The sequence below is a fragment of the Lissotriton vulgaris genome, chromosome 2_1 (genome assembly GCF_964263255.1).
Source record: "Lissotriton vulgaris chromosome 2_1, aLisVul1.2, whole genome shotgun sequence".
Classification (NCBI taxonomy): domain Eukaryota; kingdom Metazoa; phylum Chordata; class Amphibia; order Caudata; family Salamandridae; genus Lissotriton; species Lissotriton vulgaris.
Genome location: NC_141687.1, coordinates 433,415,186 through 433,437,598, shown reverse-complemented (window position 1 = coordinate 433,437,598; position 22,413 = coordinate 433,415,186). Strand labels below are relative to the sequence as shown.

General features: G+C 41.7%; 1 protein-coding gene across 1 annotated transcript in view; it reads left to right on the top strand.

Annotated features, from left to right (window-relative positions):
- Nucleotides 1–5,075: 5,075 nt before the first annotated feature.
- The window catches only part of LOC147730541 (gamma-crystallin-1-like), a 38,649-nt gene continuing 21,311 nt past the window's right edge, over nucleotides 5,076–22,413 (top strand). The window contains exon 1 of the mRNA XM_086958582.1: nucleotides 5,076–5,112. Within this exon, the coding sequence (XP_086814708.1) occupies nucleotides 5,104–5,112 (9 nt within the window). The 5' untranslated portion in view covers nucleotides 5,076–5,103. The remainder of the gene's footprint in view (nucleotides 5,113–22,413) is intronic.

The following is a 22,413-nucleotide window of genomic DNA, read 5'->3' as shown; positions in this document are numbered from 1 at the left end:
TTGGGTGACCTGAGCAATGTGGATGATGCACCTCACGCACTGGGCTGATGCATTTATTATTCACACAGTTCTGATGATGCACCTTAGGCACGGGCTCACAGCTGTTATTATTCACACAGCTCTGATGATGCACGTCACGCACGGGCTCACAGTTGTTATTCACACAGCTCTGATAATGCACCTCACGCATGGGGCTGATGCAGTTATTTACACAGCTCTGATGATGCACGTCAGGCACGGGCTCACAGCTGTTATTATTCACACAGCTCTGATGAGGCACCTCACGCACGGGGCTGACGCAGTTATCATTCACACAGCTCTGATGATGCACCTTAGGCACGGGCTCACAGCTGTTATTATTCACACAGCTATGATGATGCACCTCACGCACAGGGCTGACACAGTTATTATTTACACAGCTCTGATGCACCTTAGGCACGGGCTCACAGCTGTTATTATTCACACAGCTCTGATGATGCACCTCACGCACGGGGCTGACAGAGTTATTATTCACCCAGATCTGATGATGCACCTTAGGCACGGGATGATACAGTTATTATTCACACAGCTCTGATGATGCACCTTAGGCACGGGCTCACAGCAGTTATTATTCACACAGCTCTGATGATGGACCTCTGGCACGGGGCTCACAGCTGTTATTATTCACACAGCTCTGATGATGCACCTCACGCACAGGCTCTCAGCTGTTACAGTGCTTCCTTCTTTTCACTGGGGGCAACCTGGCTGGATAAATGCAGCGAAGTTTCTCAATGTAAAGACTTTGCTTCAAGGAAAAGTGCAACAGGTATTAGGCAAAAAGTGGGGGGGGGGGTACTACAACAGATACTCACTTTCTCACACCTGGTGACATGACTATGCAGTACCTTGCACTGCCTGGACACATAATTATGTACAGACGGTAGTTGTGTAAGTAGAAATGGTGGTGTTGGTAAAAGTGATTTTATTCATGGTTTAATGGTGGCTGTAATAGTAGTTGTTAATTCAGTGTGGGGATGTTGGTAGTGATAATTGTGGTAATGGTAGTAATTGTGGAAGAGCAGAGCAAGACTGAGAACATGGGGCATTAGGAGATTACTGGATGCACGTGGAGGGTAGAGGCAGCAAAGTGAACAATGCTGGGGTGTGCTCTGCGATTCGTACCTGTGAACCCAGGAGGAGTGCAATGGAGCAGCATCAAGAGAGAAACTGGGCATTTGGAAATCAGCACAGCAGCAGAGGAGCTATATTGCGAGACAGAAAAGACTTAAGGGCAAGACCAATGTGGGAAATGTAAAAATACAAAATACAAAAGCAATCAGGCACCCATCAAGATCAAGCTCTCATTCTAATCCTAACAGAACATTTAAAAAGCCTACTACAATTAAAAATACGCGGTTGATTTTCTATTCAAACCATATATGAGCTTATCAATTGATGATGTGATGGCTGTATTTTACAGATTTAGAATAGCTGTTCATGTATTGGAATCTAACACTTGGGAGAGATATAGGCAGTCCACTCCATTTATGTGTTAAAGACTTGGCAACAATACATCTTGCAGGCAGAACTAGACCCGCTATATTTTGAGGAAGAAAAAAAGGGGCAGTCCTGCCTTAAGAGATGCACGGAGGTGTACATTTGGAGTGTGAATATAGCCCAGGTCATTCAAAATAAAATCCTGTCAAGAATTCCAAGCTTGATACTAAATACTACTTTATTACTGCGCACACATACCTTTTGAAAAAATAAAATAAAAGGTATGGTACTTTAATCACGCAACATTATCTTTATATTTAATAAAACAGCATTGAAATTTGCCACAAAACCCACGACTGAGGGGGATGCAATTGTTATAATGCAAAACCTACAACCAAACGAGGGAACTGGATGCTGGTTTTGTGAACTGTCAGCAGATTGGGGAATTGAGGTAAAAAAGGTATAGGGTCTTTGCAATGCGATTGCCCGGCACGCAGTGGCTACTAACAACGGCAGAAAAACATGCACCGAGTATTAGGGAATGAAAACAAGATGCAAGGCATGACTGAAGCTAGGTTTTGGTGGCACAAAATGGATATAATGCACTGGCATGCGCTATGCACCCAAACACAGCTGCTGCTGCACACAGGACAGATACTGTGCGCAGTAAGTTTGGGGAAACATAGACTTGGTCTTGCACAGTAATGAACAAATGCAGTGAAAGCCCAGGTACAATAGAGTTGAGTGCAGGATGTGACCAATGCAGTGTCTTGTACTCGGAGGTTGCAAAGGACAGCCAAAATCATGACAATTTAGCACAGGGCATGGCGATGAACCAGCTCCCCATCCAGTCCGCACTGTACTGAAAATATACCCATAGATGATACAGAAAGTACTAATGAAAGACGGTACCACTGGAAAGGCTTGTCTAGTACCTCAACATAGGCATAACGGCAATGTGTAAGACCCTTAACTAAAATCCTGCTTCATGCGGTCTGTTTCGAGTTATGAACATCACCGGACAGTTACTATGCCACAAACGGCTAGCTCACACTATAAAAGACTTTCTCAGAATCTAGTTAAAGGCGTGCATATTTACCAATCTTCCTATTCGACAATAGTCCAGTCTAATTTATGGAAACTGCCAAAATAAAGTCTAAGCCTTAGAAAAAATCAAAAAGATCAGTTGGAGTGGCAAAGTATTGTGAGAATCACAGTTCTCCTTATTCACCGATCAGATCAGGGAACAACAGAACCTTCAGCCCGTCAGCCAAACTGACAACAACCTGTGTGCTTTTACTGCCAGTCCAACTAAATACTTTTTGCAGCGAAAGTAAAAACACGTTTGGATCTATCACCAACAACATGTGTAATTAGTCTTTTATTTTAGACCCATTAAACTATCCTATAACCAGAAAATGTTGGCTTACCATCCGTCACTTTCAGCTACTGAAAGGTGACAAGTCAACCTTTGCAAATGGCCTTCCAGTGTTCAGAAAAATGAAAGACCGCATTTTAAGTATTGTATTCGAAAGAGTTTGAAACAAAAAGGCATGTTCTGGTCAAATCTGTAAATTATGCACCATATTCTAATGGTTATGTGGCAAGAGAAAAAAGTCAATGACAATCAAGGATACGGGCACGGAAACAACCTGGCGACCTTAGCCCCCACACAATCATTCAGAGTCGCAGAATCTGGCACGCAGATCTCACCTCGTCACCGGCGTGGGGGGGGGCCTGGTAGTGAAAGGGTGGGAGGAAAGAACAAGCATGCTGCCTTCTACGAAGCCGGCCAGAAAGAGAGCAGTCGTCGGCGCGCGGCAGGGAAGCTGGCGCCGTGAGCGTGCGCGTGACCAAATCCGCGCGTGGCCAGCTCTTGACGCTCCTCTCCCATTCAGAATGCTGGGCGCATGCCCAGCTCTTGTCTCGTTTGCCGGCTGAAACGATTACAATAGTTCTCTGCCAAGAATGCGCTTCGCGCGTCTCTAGGACGAGACCTAAAAAGCATTTTACTAGTCATATCCTATATGGGCAGGTGGGACTCATTTTGAAATGGTGACCTGCCTGATACGATTGCGGTCCGTAATCGTTATAAGGGCCTTAATTTCGACCTAGAACTCATTTCTTGAGTGGTCAGTTTCTAATCATGATTTTACTCTGCTAAGTCTGTGTTATTGATGTGGTATGGTAGTCTCTTACCTCTAGGTCAACAAGAAGAGTCAATGAGCTGAAATGTCTATGGTATAATTGGGCTTTACTAAAATTGGGGTTCAGGAGATTGTTGGGGTAATGCTCCCACATAGCCATCTATTTCCTCTCTGAAAAAATACCTCCTAATTTGTTTAGAATTCGGTCTAACACAAAACGTACTCGGCAGGGCACCTTCATTAAAGTCTGCAAGAAACTGCAGGATGCCCAAAAGGTACTTTAAGCGATCTCATTTGAGCTGCCATTTATAGACCAGACTACAACAATTAATGGCAAAGTTTCTTAAATAATACACTGGACATTCTTCTGTTGACTAATTTATAGGAAACGCCGATCTTCATAATGTCTTTGATAAAAATTAATAAAATCGGCAAAGCTTCTTTTCAACATGCAGTACAAGATGAACTTTCAAACATACAACGTGCTTGGGTGGTAATTAATTCATACGAACAGGACGTGGACCCCCGCATAACTACAGTCTACGTGTTTTTATCCACTTATAAAGCAAGTTTATGAGTTGCAGCCTGGAAACTTTTCAAAGAGAGGAACACTAAAAGGGGAAAAGGTTTGGAGTAGCAAAATTGCAGCCTTTGGTGATACAAAAATGGAACTATCCTACAAAAACTATATATATGTCCTGCTTGCAATTTATTTTTATCATTCAGCTTTATCATTCAGCTTCGGTCATTTGAACAACACTGATATTGAGCAATAATCCAGTGCTTAAATGGCCTGCATGCGCAGTAAGGTGCATGTTCACTACATTTACTGAGCATGTGCCAGTGTTTCTCAAATTGTAACCTAAGGCACCTGGCAAATAATACTGCTGATCAACATTAATTCAGATCTATATACAATCAAGCGGCAGGGCTTGCAACCTCTTTAAGTTTTTAACCATCTAAAATATCTATTGTAAAATAACTATTTCTCTGTATATATACTTACCTTGATATTCTGTAACCGCTATTTGTGAAGGTTTTTTTGTAGATTACATTGTAAAATATCCCCTTATAAACTCAATTCAATTTGTTTTAGTTTGGATGATTACAATAACAATGTCGAAAATATCAAATATTGATTAAACAGTTATGTTTTCGAAGCATTTCCAGATGGTATCAATAAGTTACATAACTGCCCTTGTGTAATCGTTAACATGCTTCCAGAAACATGCATTGTCCACTTGGATTGAACAGGAGCAAAGCTTACCCTGTACTAAACAAAAACAAAAAGAGCAATTAACAAAAGGAGGAATGTTCTCCACGTCACCAAACAATAAAGCAAAGACAGCTATACAGTGTTCTTCTTGTAAAGCAGCATGTCCTTTTTTTGTTGAATTGCAGCGCTAGGGCAGAGGTTGTATAAAAGGGACGTTATCTGTGAGCACTAGGGCACTGATTTATCTGACTGACATCAGCCAACATGGTAAAGGTAAGATTATCGTTTAGTGTAATCTGATTTATAATTGAGATATCCCACGTGCCACAAAAGTCTTGGTTGCTTTAAACATATAAACTATGTTAGACAGATTCTCGATGACCATGGTTTCAAAGGGCCACATGTACGAACATTTGAAATAGTGAGTTTCTAATTGCGATTTCCTGTGAATCGCAATTAGGTAATCACTATTTCAAATGTACGAAACAGTTTTGAGTATCATTTATGATTCCCAGTGAGTCTCTAATAGACCTATCTCAAGAATATTATTGAGGTAGATCTCGGTTTGTGACTCATTGGCAAGGGCTAAAATCACAGGGATGATGGCCTGCTGGGGTCAGCAGACCAACATGTGATTGCTTTTAAATAAAGCAATCTTTAAAAAAACAATTTTTGAAGAAACATTTTATTGTAATTTTTAGGACTAGGCAGTGGTCTGTGGGACTACTGCCTGCTCTGAAAAAATGCTTTTACATACATTCACAAAGGGAAAGGGGTTCCTTGGGGACCCATTCCTATTTGTGAATGGGTATATTGCAAATGGTTTGCACCCGCATTTCTATCGAAAATATTCACACATACCACTACGATTCGAGATTAGGAAGGGATGCCCTAAACACTCCACTTCCTAATACTGAATCACAGCCATAATTAGAGATTCGATAATAGGTTACTGAATTTCCAATTAGGCTCCTTATGGGGCATAAGTACCTAATGCCTTTTGGGATGTATCATCCCAAAAAGACATAGCACTTTAGAGAATCTCTAAATTTACAATTCTCTATTTTGCAATTGCATTTAAGTAATCGCAAATTGCGATTCCTTAAATGCAATGTATGAAGCACAGAAAAAGTGCAACTTGGCTTTAAGAAATCGCAAATTACCACTAACTTCAAGTTGGTGGTAATTTGCGATTTCTTTGAAAAATGCACTTTTTTGCATTTTTCAAAGTGCCATGTGGCGCACATACAAGCCTTTGGGGCATGTATGTGCGCAACATGTGTACACATACCTATTTCAGGGGTGCAACAGGGTGACCTTTTGACACCCTTGAAATTTCATTCTCAATTTGAAATTCTCTAATTGCGAATTGCAAATTGAGAATGTCATCCTATTCATTCCTATGGGTCTCCTAGCCCATAGGAATTAATGGGAAGGTATTACTTAATTGCGAATCGCGATTTGCAATTCGCAATTAAGGAATATTAAGGAATGACAATTATTATTGCAATTCCTACATACATAGCATTTTGCTATTCCTTAATAGCATTTCGCTAAAAATCGCTATTAAGGAATCGCAAAAGGGCTCGTTCATACATATGCCCCTATATCGCGAAAATCCCTTTTGCGCTCAAATTGGCCTGTTTGCTACGAGCAAAAAGGTTTGTAAACATTGCCAAATTTGCTTCAGTAGGATTATGCAACGTTTGATCCAAATTTCCACCTGTAATAAGATGTGCAAACAAAGCCTAGATGTATGAAGGGAAATATACTACAGTTGCAAAGTTACTTGAGCACTTAACCTTTGGAGGCACATTTCCATTACAGTAGTACATCTGATACGTTTGCACGTTTAACTTGCCTTTGTTTTTTCACAAGGAAAATATTTATCCCTATGAAGAAAACACCTTTTTTAGATCCCCATTAAATATGGTGGTGCCCCTTCCACATTCCGATCCTGGAAATTCATTTACACTTTTAACCAGAATACATTTCCAATATTTTCTGTGGAGGTCCATAAATATTCACATAATGCAGCTCTAATGGGTGTTTACCTATCTTTTTTCAGACAGTCCTTTTTAGGCAGGCCCCAGACCCGACATTAATACTAAACTTGCTGATGGGGAAATTCCATGTGGTAGGGCCATTGAACTTGGAGGTAAGATTCAATATCCTGATCAGATTCTTGTAGGCTACTCTCTTCCCTTTAATACATAATCGACTCTCGGTTTGCCCATTGAGATATGAAAGGTCTGGGTCTGGTCTTTTTTCAGGCAGCAAACTCCATACATTTACATCTTTAATTGAAGGTGCTTCAAAAAGTACTGCAAAGGCCAGAAGACTAACCTCTCCCACCAAGCTTAAGGACTACACTGTGTATCAGCTCTCCATGTTCTTCTTATATTTTTGTATATTCACTTTGATGAAGATGAGAGATGAGTCCGAAACAAATTTTTGAATAAAATAAAATACATTGTTATTCTTCCTCCACTCCTCAGAGTTATGCCCTCTACCTATCAGTGATGTAAATATTTCCTCTTCAAACCTCAGCCTTTACCCTTGCTTAGTTACTGCCCTACAGCTGCAGCACTAAATGCTTACTTTTCAAGATGTCTAGTAAGCAACTGGATGCACTGCCAATCCACCGCCTACAGGAGATAATTCACTCTTTCCCTATCAGTGCAACACTGGCGGGCTCTCTGCCTATTGTGCATTGCCTTTCAGATCACTGTGTAGCAGTGTGATGCATGTAGCAGAAGGCATCAATTCTAGAACTCACTTTTAATATGTTTTATATAGTTTAATTATATTTGTTAAGCTAAGTTCTCAGATCATAGGTTGCACCACAATATACATACAGATATATATATATATATATATATATATATATATATATATATATATATATATATATATATATATATATATATATATATATATATATATATATATATATATATATATATATATATATATATATATATATATATATATATATATATATATATATATATATATATATATATATATATATATATATATATATAAGCCCTGGTTTATCAAGATTTTGTGTTGGGCCATAGCGCTATCTTGTTTTACCTTCCATATGGTAATGTTATATGGGTGGACCATGGGTGTCTCCACGCATCCATTGATTTTGACACAAATCCCGACTAGTAAACATGGCTTTGCAGCAAAATGGTGCATCTACCTGAGGCTGACTTAACAAGAAATATATTTCTATCTCTCCTTGGATTTTCATCTTTGGATGTGTGCTGCATTCTCCTGCACACATACAGAGAGGAAATAGCCTCATAGGATAGTTTTCTTGGAGGAAGGTGTCGCTCCATGAAAACAATTTTGACCACAACCTGGCACCCTTGCAAAATGGCCCAAGGGGTGCATGCATAGCCACTAGACAGCTGCAAGTGGGCCAGTGCTAGAAGAGAGCAAAACTGCACATCGTAAATAAGGTTCAGCTCTGCCCTTTCCCTTTCAGGAATCCCACAGCAGCAACTACACTTCCTGCACTGTTGTGCGTCGTCTTAGTAATTCCTTGTCCTAATGTATGTACAGAATGTTATATGGATAGTTCCTGTACTCCACATTTATATTCATGTCAGTGAAGGACTACCTGGTTTATCGTTTCTGCCTATTACCCTGCATGATATAACATCATGGAACCTAATCAGAATCCAGCTTCTTTATACAGTTTCTCCTCTGTGTCTACTCTTAGGCTGATAGTTGATTTGCCTGTTGTGCGAATCACTGGGGCATTGGACAGCAAAGATAATCTTTGTTCCAAGTCAGCAGACAGCACTGCATCAGAGATATGATATCCTCTGAAACTGAGATCAGTTGCTCCAAGTGACACACAGATTTCAGAATGCAAGAGGAGCCAGAAAATCCCTCATAACTCTGAAAAGAAAGGCTGCCAAAAAAAGAACAACTTGAGATTGAAATAACACCAGTCATCTCTGCCAGTAGCAACCTCAATCCAAGTTGGTGTTTGCCCACATTTCCTGGTTCAAATCTGTAACCTAGTAATTATTGGCCTATTGTCTAGACTACCTTTCCCATCAAGCAATCTGAAAAAGCTCTAAATGCAGAAGTTATGTCTTTCTTGGATACCCACAATCTGTTGGATTCTACCCACTATGGGATTAGCGGTGCATGCAGCACTGAAATGGACTTGATAGCTGCTTCAGAGGAGTTAGGGTCTATCCTGGATTGAGGAGGCAGAGCCGCAGTGATACTACTGGATTGTTCCGCGGCCTTCAATATAGTCAACCATGATATTATTGTTGACCAGCTCGCTGATGTAGGCATCAGAGGTTGGTCTCTGTGTTTGTTAAAATCCTTTCTTTCAAAAAGAGTGCAACAAGTTGCCTTGGGAAAATTCACATCTGATCTGTTTAGCCTGCCATGGAGGGTGCCATAGAGCTCCTTGTTGTGCCCTACCCTTTTCAAACTCCATGCCACCCGATGTTAATCAAGTTACAGTGTTTCTCTGCCTCATCAAACACAAATGATACCAAATTGTGGTATAAGTATCCAGCATCCTAAAAAAACAGCACTAAAATTTAGCATCTGTATGGCTCAGATAAATCCGCCATCGGTTGCAGGTGATCGTTTTAAAAACAATCTCAGAGGGTACGCAATAAAGCAAAATCTTAAATAAAAGAGACACACTATTTTCCAATTAACCTCCTTAAGCGAATTGCAGTAGGAATAAATCTATATATCATTTTGCAAATGTATTCTGATTGGAGTAGTCGGAGATAAAACAGCGCTGTCCTACATTTTTTATTATTCAGAACCCTCAAGAGTAGTACAATGTATTCCCTGTGTTGAATATTGTATAGCTTGCAGAATAAAAGAAAGTGCAGCATGTTCTGTCTCGAAATACAAACACAGGGGCATGGATCCAAAAGGGCCTCGGAATATGTTTGACTAGGATACAAGACCAATAGGTGAGCCAAGCTGAATCTTAATCTAGTAAAATGAAGACATTTAAAATGACTAATAGGGTACAAAAGATGTGGCTCAGTTCCTTCAGTGATAATCAAGGGTAGATAATCAGCTACCTGCTTTTTGCTGCGCAACTTATGCTATCTATTGTCTCTTACAATATTTTAAGAATCTCTTTTTAGTTGGGATTTTGTAACAGAGGTAATAAGCTAAGGGTTTGCGAAGAAATCCTGCCTCCTCATGCAAGTCAGCTGGGTTTTCACACAGCTGAGCCATGGTATTTTATAGGTGTGGTCGCAGTTTAAACAATCTTGGATTATTTCCCGATTGAGGGATGGTTCTTCATTTAACCAGATCGTGCGCCATAAAATAATAGGGGCACTTTGTATGCAGTCCGCCGGAGGGATTAACCCCAGGTCCTGGTGGTAAATATTAGAAGGCAAGCTGGGGGTGGCAACAATAATCTTCTGAGAAATACATTTTCCATTCTATATAGGGTGGAGGAATTGCAGAAATCCCACACCGCAGCTCCCTACAAAATCACAAAAGAGTATCAGGCGGTATAGGTAATAATAAGGGACTCGGTCGGTCTACTGTCGAGTTTCCTAGAAAACCTGAGTAGGGCATCGAGTGTTCCATCAAAAGTCCTCTTCTTGACCTCTAAGAGGTGGGCCCATAAACCTTTCTGGTGAAATGCAATTCCTAGGTAACAGAAAGTTGACAAATGAGCTAGTTTTTCATTTTTTTTTTAAGTTCAAAGAAAATTTTATTTGATATTAAAAAGGAAAAAACAAGGTGTCAACACAGGATACAGTAAAAGTATAAAGCATTAAAAACTGTGATAAATAAAGCAAGCATAAAATTGCAAGTAATAGCAAAAGGGAAATCTGGACAATAAGATTGAAAAAGAAAAAAGAAAAGGAATAGTAAACATTAACCATAAAAGCATGAGAGTACCTGAAAGAAATTTAAAATTAATACAATGAAGAAAAGAAAAATGGAATGCATTGAGCATTTAAGGAGGTTTAGGGACTTCTTGCTGTGAAGGTAATAGATCAGAACTACGAGCAGCGCAAGTATCCAAGTAAAGCGTGATAGGGAGCCATAAGTCCATACGTTTTGTAGCCATGTTAGCCGGGAAAACAAAGGCAGTGTCGAGTCTGTGATTGTGGCAAACGTTAAACCACCATCCCTTAAAGGAAATATTGGAAAAATCTTTCCAGTTTACCGTTATCTGCTGGAATGCAGCGGCCAACAGCAAATCAATAACTTGAGGTTTCAGTTCAACGTTGTCCCAACAGGGGGAAAGGCTTCCTAAGAAAATGTTAACATTAGAAAAAGGAATACATGTGTGATAAATTACATTAATTTGAGCCCAAACCCGTAACCAAAAATCATGAACAGATGTACATGAGAATAACATGTGAAACAATGTTGCCTGCGGGGATGAGCAAGACCAGCAAGTATGAGAGGTATTCGGAAAGCGTTTATGAAGGTCAGAGGCTCTATAAAGAAGTCTGTTATAAATAAAGAACAAGGACTGTGTCAAAGTGGCTGCCCTCGATGATTTGCGGATTTTGTTCCATATCTTATCCCATAACGAGATTGGCCAGGAGGTGGAGAGATCAGGTTCCCAGCATTCCTCTACTTTGGATTTAGGCCTAAGAGAATCAGTGGTGTGAAGATATTTATAAATGGAAGAAGCCTTAGGAGTAGTACATAAAAAAGAATGAAACAAGATGGTGGGATTAGGAGTAATGGGAGAGGAGGGTATCTGAGACAGTGGGGTGTAGACTATCATAACAGCCTCTCTAAGTAGGTGGTAGTTACGGGAAAAGGGGGCAGGTAAACCATAAAGGGAACGGAGAGTAGCAAAAGGTAAGAAAGAGGATTGAGAGAAGAGTTGAGAGATTCATATCAACCCTTTGTGATGCCACGTCTTCCAAAAGAAGGGTTTATTGGGGATAAGGAGTATGGTGTTATGCCAAATAGTAGAAGAGAGAAAGTCAGCAAGCGCTGAGGGGGGAGGGTGAGAGGAAGAAAGGAGCAGCTTAGTAGTGAATTTGTGAATGAGGGTAGATATGGAGGAGGGTTTGCGTGAGAAAGAGAGATATTCAGCGAAAGAAAAGGGAGAAAGAAGAAGGCGTTCAAATTTAGTCCAAAGAGGGCAGGTATTGCTGGGATCTTGCAACCAGAAGGAAGCTTGTCGTAACAGAAACGCCTTATGGTAAGCAGGAAAATCTGGGAAATTAACTCCGCCTTAGGACGAATCAGTCGAGCAAGGGACATTCTGGATTTTTTCTCATTCCAAAGAAAGGATGTCAAAATAGAGTTAATCTTTTTTAAAAAATTAGAGGGAATGGACACTGGGATATTAGAAATGGTATAGAGGATTATAGGAGATAACATCATTTTAATAGTATCAAGACGTCCCCACCAGGATAAATAAAGGGGGTGCCACTTGGAGGTTAAATCCACCAATTTTTGAGTGCATTTAGCCAAACAGAGGGAGACAGTATCTGAAATAGAAGAAGTAATATGTAGGCCAAGGTATTTAATATGGGAGGATTTCCATGTAAAGTGTGAGGCGGCAAAGTCAGGTTTAAATGTGAATTTCGTTAGGGGTAGGATCTCACATTTATCAATGTTAAGTTTATAACCCGATATTTGAGAATAATCATGCACTTCGGCAAGGAAAGCGGGGATCGAATCAGTGGGATTGGAAATAAAAAGAAGAATGTCGTCCGCATAAGCAGCCAATTTAACCTGGGAATCTGAAATTTGAAAGCCCTGAATATTAGGATTCTGACGAAGTTTGGATAGGAAGGGTTCTAAAGCTAAATTAAATAGAAAAGAAGATAAGGGGCAACCCTGCCGGACACCCTTTTTCAAATCAAAAAAGGAGGAGACTTGACCATTGGCACAGACTGCTGCACGCGGGTTAGAATAAAGTAAGGAAATCAAGGAGATAAATTTAGGACCAAAGCCAAACCATTGAAGTGTGTGGAATAGATAAGTCCATTCAACCATATGAAACGCCTTCTCAGCGTCCAGGGCGATGGCTGCGAGAGAATGCGGTGAGTGACGGGACTGAGTTAAAACATTAAATAATAGTCTGGTGTTGTCAGTGATGAAACGACCCTTGACGAAGCCTGACTGTTCCTCACCCAAAAGATTCGGGAGAAGAAGGTCAAGCCGCGCCGCAAGAGACTTTGCAAATATTTTATAATCAATGTTAACCAAAGAAATTGGTCTATAATTTTTACAGTGTTGAATATGGCTCCCCTCCTTGGGTATCAGACAGATGTGTGCGTCAGAAAAGGAACCGGAGGAGGCACCCAAAGTAAGGAAAGTATCAATAAGGGAGTGCAATTTTGGAATGAGGAGTTTCGAAAAGTGCAAGAAAAATTCAACAGTAAATCCATCCTGTCCAGGGGCCTTATCCTTTTGGAGACTCTGAAGTGCTGTGAGTAGCTCCTGTTGAGAGATACTAATCTCCAAGTGAGAGAGATCAAGGGGAAAGTGAGATGGCTACTGTATGGTGGAGAAAAAACGATCTAAGGACTGAGAGAAGGGCTGGGTTTCGGAGGTATATAAAGTTTTGTAAAAGGCAGAAAATTCAGTAAGAATATCTGCATCTTTATGTTTGAGAACAGAGTGTGTGTCATAAATTGATTCAATATTTAATTTGTTATGCTTTACTTTCAAGTAATTAGCTAAAATTTTCCCAGCCTTATTTTTGCCTCCATAAAACTTTGCACTCGATTTCAGGAAATATAAAGATGCGTCTTCCGTAGACTTCTTGTTAAATTTCATTTTAGCATTGACCAGGGCTGTTAAACTGTCTTGCGAACGGGAAGTGAAATAAGAATGCTCCAGTTTCTTAATATCAAGGAGGAGATCAGTTGTGAATCTACGGGCAGTTCTCTTCTTCTTTGCCACAAAGCCAATTATAAAATCTCTTGCCGCAGCCTTAAAAGCATCCCAGATGGTGTGCTTGGGAATGGATGGAGTGTCATTAAGCAAGAAAAATTCGTCTGAAAATGCAGTGAAAGAAGTAGTGAACTTGGGGTCCAAAAGAAGAGCATTATTAAAGCGCCATCGTTTGGGTCCAGCTGATTTAGGAATAATGTCAAGCTGAACTGAAGTGAGGGCATGATCCGAAAGTAGAATCGGACCAATCTCTGCATGAGTCACAGTTTGGGCAATGTTGTGGGTAACAAAAATGTAATCAATTCGGGATTGGGAATGATGACAGGGAGAATAAAAAGTAAATTCCCGCGTCTCTGGATTGCATAGCCGCCAGGCATCAGTGAGCTTGTGTTGAGAAATAGCCTGGGAGAAAAGTTTATGGGATCTGTTAGGAATAAAGTGGGCCTTAGAGTGTCTGTCCAAAAAGGGGTCAAGAGGCTGATTGCAATCTCCCGCTAGGATAAAATTATCGTCAATAAATCTGGTGATATGATGAGAAAAAGTATGCCAGAAAGTAGGATCACCAGCAGTAGGGGCATAAATATTCACAAGTGAAATTGGAACATTCTTAATAGACAGTTTAACATATGCCCAGCGACCAATATCATCTGATTCCTGAGCAAGCAATGAGTGTGATAATTTTTTGTGACATAAAATAGCTACACCATTGCGTTTACCATCCCCCTGAGAATAATAAACATCACCCACCCAACCTCTTTTCAGTTTAACAGATTCTTCAGCAGACAAATGGGTTTCTTGCAGAAAAGCAACATCAACATTTAAACGAGCCAGATGCGATAAAATTCTCTGCCGTTTGATGGGAGAATTTATGCCCTTAACATTCCAAGTAACCATTTTTAACGACATATTAGAAAAGATAAAGAGAAAATATCAATAGAGAGAAAAGCAGAATAAGAGTTCAGAAAAGAAAAGAAGCAAAAAAGATAGGAAAATGTTAGAGAAACAAAAAGAAGGAATAAAATATGAGATCTAGAGCAAATAAGGGGAGAGTGCAAGAAAATCAGCAGAAGGAGTAGTGGAAATGCAAAAAAGAATAAATAAAAAGGAATTAGGAGAAAGAAAAGCCAGGCCAAGAACGAGTAAAAAGTAGCAATTAGAAGAACAGGTAGGAGAAGGAAAGAGAAGTAGAAAAGGAAAGAGCATAAATAGAGAATCCAAATATAGAAGAAAAAAGTGATGATGAAAGCCAGTTGAGTAAGGAAATAAAGTAGAAGAATACAAATGATAAAAAATAGATATGATAAAGGCAAAAACAAGGAAATTGATGATAACAAGAGAAAAAAGACACCTTTGAACAGAGGAGTCAAGATATGAAGGAAGTATCAAACAGCGAGGGGAGGAAGGAAAACATACTTACGGAGGACGGAACTGGGGAGGGATGGTCAAAAGGGAGAAGAGACGAGGAGAAAAAACTGATGGGGGAGCGCCAACTGGAGGAGGCAGGACAACCGATGTAATCGAACCGTCAGACCGAAGGGGAGACATACAGTGAACTGTAAAACCTGTGGGGGAGAAGAGGGAATAATAGAAATAACACGAGGAAAAGAAGACAACAGGAAATGCCATAATAAGAATGAAACGTGAAACAAGTACGTAAAAACATATGAACAAAATATGGAACCATGTGGGAGCAGATAGAAGCAAGAAGGATTACATAAGGAAGGGGTATATCAACAGAACAAACACGAGCAAAGATAAAGTCGGCACTGGATGTGCTGACAGATTAATGCACCACAACAAGTTGTGAGAGTCATGGAGGAAAAGCTGAAGAGGAGCTGGAGAGGTCCATATCCGGCGTTTGACATGAATTTAGAAAGCTCCGGAGATGAACAGGATCTTCGTAGGTCGTCGTTTTGTTATTATAGGTGACTCTGAAAAGACAAGGATGGAAAAGGCCATATCTAGCACCAAAAGAGCGAAGCTCCGGTCGCATTTCCAGGAAAGCTTTGCGACGACTGACTGGCTGTAGCTTTGGCGTAATCCTGCACGAAGAAGAGGGTAGATCCTGTCCACGTGAGGCGAGGGGAAGCACGGGCTGCTGAGAGGACCTTAAGAAGATCGGTGTATTCCAGGAAATACAAAATGACACCTCTTGGTTTTGGAGAAGCAGAAGCAGAGGAAGATATACGGCCAAGCCTGTGCGCTCACTGAATGTTGAGCGCGGTACCTTCAGGTAAATGTAGAAGTTTAGGCAGAAAAGATTTGAAGAAAGCAACAGGGTCATTCCCCTCAAAATTCTCCGCCAAGCCGTAGATTCAAAGGTTGTTGCGTCGATTACGATTTTCAAGCTCCTCAACCTGCTTCTGGAGAGAGGAAATCTGCGACTGCATGTGCGTCACCTTGGAGGATGATTCCTGGAGGGAAGAAATGGTGCGTTCCACAGTCGTCACTTTTGTATCCATCTGTGACCAATTATCAGTTAGGATCTGCAGCTTGGAATAGTTTCCTCCATGAAAGGTCGGAGTGCGAGTATCTCCTCCAACAGTAGCTCCATAGATACAGCTGAGGTGGAGCCCGTCGGTGATGGAGGATCCTTTTTAAGACGTTTTGTTGTGATTTTCTCTGAAGGTTGAACAGGGCGCTCTGCACTGGACTGCGACATTTGAATAGCAATTGCCTGGGAAGCTTCCAAGCGCGCCAATGCAGAGAAGACTTTCGAGTTTTTGATGAAAATACGCCGTGGAGTTTTAGAAACAAGACCAATTGTCCCTTTTTCCATATGATAGGAGCCACCACTGAATAGAAAGCAGAGGAAAACCCAGCAGCCTGGGTATTGCGTGCTTCAAATGCAAATAGTAGCGACCATGAGCCACAGAAAGTCACAAAGGAAAGTCCATATGCCTAAGTCAAAAAGCCATCATGTAAGAAAAGAAAGCGCAGGTTAAACATAATGGCGAAAGGTAAAAAGGTGACATATTTTAAAGAACGTGAAGTCCAGTAGGAGAAGCACAGCATTCAGGTAGGTGAAAAATGACTGAGGTGAATGCCCATTCAAGCAAATGCGCAATTGGCGTAAAAAACTGAAGAAGCGAAGTAATCCCCAAATCAAGGAAGTGCAGAAGAGGTAAGTTAGGCCTGACAGTGGGGAAACACAGATTCCTGCCTGACAGTGGGGAAACACAGATTCCTTCCGTAGGTGAGCTGTGTGAGGAGAAAGCTCACTAAATACAAAATGGCCGCCAAAATTGCATTATTCATAAATTAAGCTTGTGAGAGCAAGAACAGGCAAATTAAGGGCAGTCAGAGCAGAAGGAGAACACAATTAGCTCACCATGAGCAAGTGTGGAGGCGCAGGACATCCCATAAAGTCAGCAGGCTCGGGAACAAGCAGCGCGTCAGACGCGCGAAGTGTAAACAAAACGGCGGACGCGGCCATCAGGGAGCTGCGGCCGCACTGCAACTCGATGAAAATGAGGGGAAAATGCCAAAATGCGCCCTGAAAACAGTGCTAGCACACGTCCTTCATGCTCGGGTTTAGGAATCTTCTCCCGGAGTGCGACTACATGTGGAAGAGACGGACGAATCTCCCGTTCGGCACGGAGCGCTCACATCAGAGCTTCCGTCCGCGCCGGGCGCTAAGCCACTCCCCCCTAGTTTTTCATTTTTAATTAAACAGGGTCTCCTTTTGCGATTGGCTTTCCCCACCACCATGACCTGTGACATAGCGGTATTGGTCTGCAGGCCCAACTCATTTATAAATTCATTAAATCTGTTGAGGAGGGTCTGCAGGCCCAGACCTGTTCTTGAGATCAATACACAGTCCTCTGCATGCATCAACTAGGCTTTTGTTATTCGATCTGTGATCAGTTCCCTGGTTAAGCTGCACTGGCTGGCCTTTAAAAAAAGAGTTTATTTTAAATCTCTGTGCATCGCTTACAAAGCACAGCATAATATTGGTCCAACTTATTTATCTGGTAAATTCCATCTAGCGCACTTAGATCTGCTTCTAGTGCTGCCCAGGATGAAACGTGCATCCTGGGGTGGTAGAAGCTTCTTTACAGGCATGGCAAAGTTGTGGAATTCCCTCCCTATGAAATTGAATAACTGCCCAGATTTACTTTCCTTCTGGAAGTCTCTCAAAACGTGGCTCTTTTAATCATTAAAGTGAACCTATCCTCCCCAAGTCAGAAAGCAGCGCCAAGACTCCTCAGGGCATTAGTGCACTTAAAAATATAAAAATTGAATCATAGAGGAGTGGATTGCAAAGCCCGGATCATGCAGACTACCTACCACTGGACCTAACTAATTGGAAAATAAAATTTAAGTAGATTTTAGTCCAATGGGAGAATATTGGCAAAACGTTTATCAAGTCAAGTCAATCTTGGTTAGTTTAAATCATTGCAACAAATACAGCAAATTAAAACTACAGCTAATTGCAAAAGTTAAAATTCAAAGTTGTACTAACATGCCTTGGAGGAAAATAAGTGTTCAGGAAACAAGCAGGAACTGGTGAAGGCTATTTCACTTAACCCCACAGGGGCTCAGCCTACAACAATCAGAGGGTTATGCTGCAACTCCAGATTCATCAACAAGCAAACTCTAAATTTATGGAATCTTATGTCCTCCCTTAACCCTTAACCCAGACATCTGATTCATTACAGATATATGGCTCTATCCTCAGGCTTTATCCGGCAGTGCTTTTCCTGCCAATATAAGTTGATCAGGCTGGATAGAAAACATAAAGTGGGAGGGGGTGTAGCGATCGCCTTTTCTGACAAACTAAAGATTTCTCTCATTGACAGGCTTCTTGTCGATTGGGTTGAGATGCGTATATTCAAGCTAGAGCCTCCCTTAGGAGATATTTGAAGAGGAGCTTTGGTTTATCACCCACCAGGCCCCAGGAGAGATTTCAGTCACATGCTAGTTGAGCTAGTTGATTACCTTGCACCCTACCCGCTGGCAAAGGATAATTTCATGGTACTGGGTGACTTTATTTCTCGTGGCAAAAATTTATTGAACCCTTATGTCTGCTGACTCCTTTGTTACTTGGACCTGCTATGGCTGCAACAGAGGTTTGTTGGACCAACTCATTTTGTAGGCCACAACCTGGATCTTCCTTTCACTAGCTCTCAGCTCCTAGAAACCGAAAGGCCAGAAATACTACAAAGGCTGGGAGGGATGCAGTTCGACCCTGGAGACAAGTTAATCCCTCAACTTACATTCCGCTTCCTTTCCCATGATCATGCACAATTCTTATAATGTGAAAATGCAGTTTCTAGCTATCACAATTCCCTTATCACAGTTTTGGATGTAGTGGCCCCTATTAAAGGTGCTAAGAATAGATCTTCCAAATTGCAAGCTCCAAGGTATTCAGCTGAGTTAAAAATTGATACACCCACCAGTGAAAGGCTGGAGATGGCGCAGAACAAAATTCTCCCCTGATAGAGGGCCCTACAAACATGCCCTTCATACTAATCATAGGAAGATTAGGGAAGCTCGTAAATCCAACATTATTAGATGGAAAGATCAGGCAGGCAACTCCACTAAATATGTATTTAAAGTTTTTAACAAACTTACCAAACTGGCAGTCTGCAAGCTAGCAATACTCAAGAATTATGTGATGCACTTGCCAAACATTTTGAGGACAAGATCTTTAGGATCTATAAGAGCTTTCCTAAAGCTATAGGTAGCTCCGTGTAATAACTCAGTTGAATCACTTTGAGGCCATTTTCCAAGATCAGGTGCAGGATATGTTGGGGAAGGATAGATCCTGTCCTAATATCAGTAATGGATTTCACCTGATTACTGTTGAAGGAAGGTATTCCAGCCATGCTTGTCTAACTTGATCTGTCAGCGACCTTCAATAAGGTCTCACAATCTATTCTTACCCAAAGACAGTATGTGATTGACCTTTGGGTGAAGGATCTGGATTAGGTTAAAGATTTCCTGGCTGACAGAACTCAAGTGGTCACGCTCCATCCTTTTAATTCTAGATCTATGACCATAGATAAAGAATTACCATAGGGGTCTTCCCTGATCCCTACCTTTTTTAATATTTTTTTGTCCCGCTTGCCGAGACTGTTCATGCATGCAGCTTTGATATTATATCATATGCTGAAGACACCCAATTGATAATCTCTTTGGGAAGGAGTAAAGTTAGTTCATAGACTGCATGTGTAATGAGGCCACAGAGACACGTTTGTCAGATGACTGATTGCCTACAGAGTTAGGGACTGCTCTGTGCCGTAAGAGAGTTGTAAAAATCCTGGGCATCCTGGTGGACAATAGTTCATCCATAAAAGAACAAGTCACCTTTGTCTGTGGAACCTGCTTCAACACATTATGACTACTAAAAAGGTATTCTCATGGCGCCCTATGTGCTTTAGGAGAAATCTGGGCCAGGCTGTTAGCACCAGCCAACTGGATTATGGCAGTGCTCTTCTTGTTGGAGTCAATGAGACTCTTCTCTCCAAACTTCTGGTGGTTCAAAACACCATGGCCTGCCTAGTCTGTAGAATTCCTGCTGGTACCACTTCTGCTCCTACTCTGAGAGTTGTGCACTGGTTTCTAGCGAGGAAACGTTCACTGTTCAAATATCTATGTCTCATTCATAAATTTCTTATGAAGGATGGCCCGCCCTACAACTGGGCTAGGCTCTCTTAATATCATCCCACTGGACAAAGCCTTCTTAAGACCTCACTGTATTAGGCACAGGGTCTCTCCTTTTCCTCTCTGGCCCCAACTACTGGAACAGTCTTCCACACCATATTCGCTAATGTTCTGATTTTTTAGGCTTCCAAAAAAAGCTGAAAACTTCTGCTAAGTTGCTACTTTCTCTTCTTCTGTCTGCCTAGCGTGTGAGTGAGTCACTTTTGGCTTTGCAAATGATAGAAACATAACATACCATGGCAGCTGGGGATGCTGGAACATCACCTCCAGCTCACTGACTCCATCAAACCTTAAGAGGCCTCTGCAGAAGATGGTTCTATACCTGTGCAAAATCTGAACATTTTTCTTCCAAGATCCTCCTTGCGGCAAACAAACCCAAGGAAATTGTTACTATTGCCCACGAGTTAGCCACTTCTGATAGAGTTACCCCCAAGCCAGTCCCCTCACAACTTCTTTGCAATTCCCTTAATGAATACTTCATTGAGAAAATTGCATCCATCAAGCTCAACATTCCCCCACCTTCCCCTTCTTTCTTATGTCCCCAACCCCTGCTTAATTCTTTTTTTCTAGACCAATTTACCATGATTTCCAAGGAAGCTTTTTCCATCCTGCTTAAAAGGGTCAAATCAGGGTCCCCCTTCGACAGCTGCCCCGCCCACATTTTGAGAGAGATTTTTTCCGCTTGTCCTGAGCCCCCTTTAACTCTCCTCAATAACTCTCTCATCCAGGGAATTGTCCCTGACCTGTTCAAATCAGCTAAAGTAATTCCTATTTTGAAAAATCCAGGCTCTGATTCTACTTCTCTCTCCAACTTTCGCCCCATTTCTTTACTCCCTTTCCTGGGAAAGATTTTGGAGAGCCACGTTACCACCTGCCTCAGTGCCTTTATCGAGGAGAACCACTTCCTAGCTCCCCGCCAAGTAGGCTTTCACCCATCACATTCTACGGAGTCTGTTGTCCTGTCCGTCCTGGATGAGTTCAGAAGGAGTGCTGATATCAACTCCCCTCAGGCTCTGGTTCTCCGCGATCTGTCCGCCGCCTTCGACACGGTCGATCATTCCATCCTTCTTGACCATGTCGGGGGTGCCGGCATTCGGGGATCCGCTCTGGCCTGGCTCACTTCATTCTTGGGGAATCGCACCCAGGCCGTACAGCTGGCGGGCTTCTCCGTTCCCACCCGCTCTGTCCCTTGTGGGGTCCCCCAGGGCTCCTCTCTCTCCCCTCTTCTTTTCAACCTCTACATCTATCCTCTTATATCTGCTTTGCAAAAAATGGAGGTCACGGTATTTAATTATGCTGATGACCTCCAGCTTATCTTTAACCTTTCCCCTCTTTCGGACTCGATCCTTAATTTTCAAACTATCATGACTTTTATCAGCGACTGGATGAATGGCAACCATCTAAAGCTAAACCCCGATAAGACCGAGCTGGTACTTACGGGCGGCGCTTCCAGTCCCTGGACCTCTGCTTTCTGGCCCCCTTCCCTTGGTCCCTCCCCTTCACCCTCTGCTTCTGTAAAAACTCTGGGGATCAAAGTCAGCAAGGACCTCACAATGCGCCCCCAGATTAGCACTGTGGTTTCATCATGCTTTTTGACACTCCGAACCATACGCAAAATCTCCTGTTTCTTTTCTTTTACAGCTCTCAAACTTATTCTCCTTGCCATGATCTTGTCTCTTCTTGATTATGGCAATGGCCTGTATGTGAGTGTCCCTGGTTACAAACTTGGGCGCCTAAAACTAATTCAAAACCAGGCGGCCCGCCTGATTTACAGACTTCCCAAGTCCCATCATGTTACCCCTCTGTTAAAAACTCTTCATTGGCTGCGCATCTCCGAACGATCCCTATTAAAGATGGGTTGCATGATTTTTCTGGCCTTGGCTGGCACTGCGCCAGCTTTTATCAACTCCAAAATTAAAGCCTATGTCCCCAACAGAGATCTGCGTTTTTCCTCTCAGCTTCTCTTAAGTGTCCCTCGCTTCAGGAGGAAAAAACTTGGGG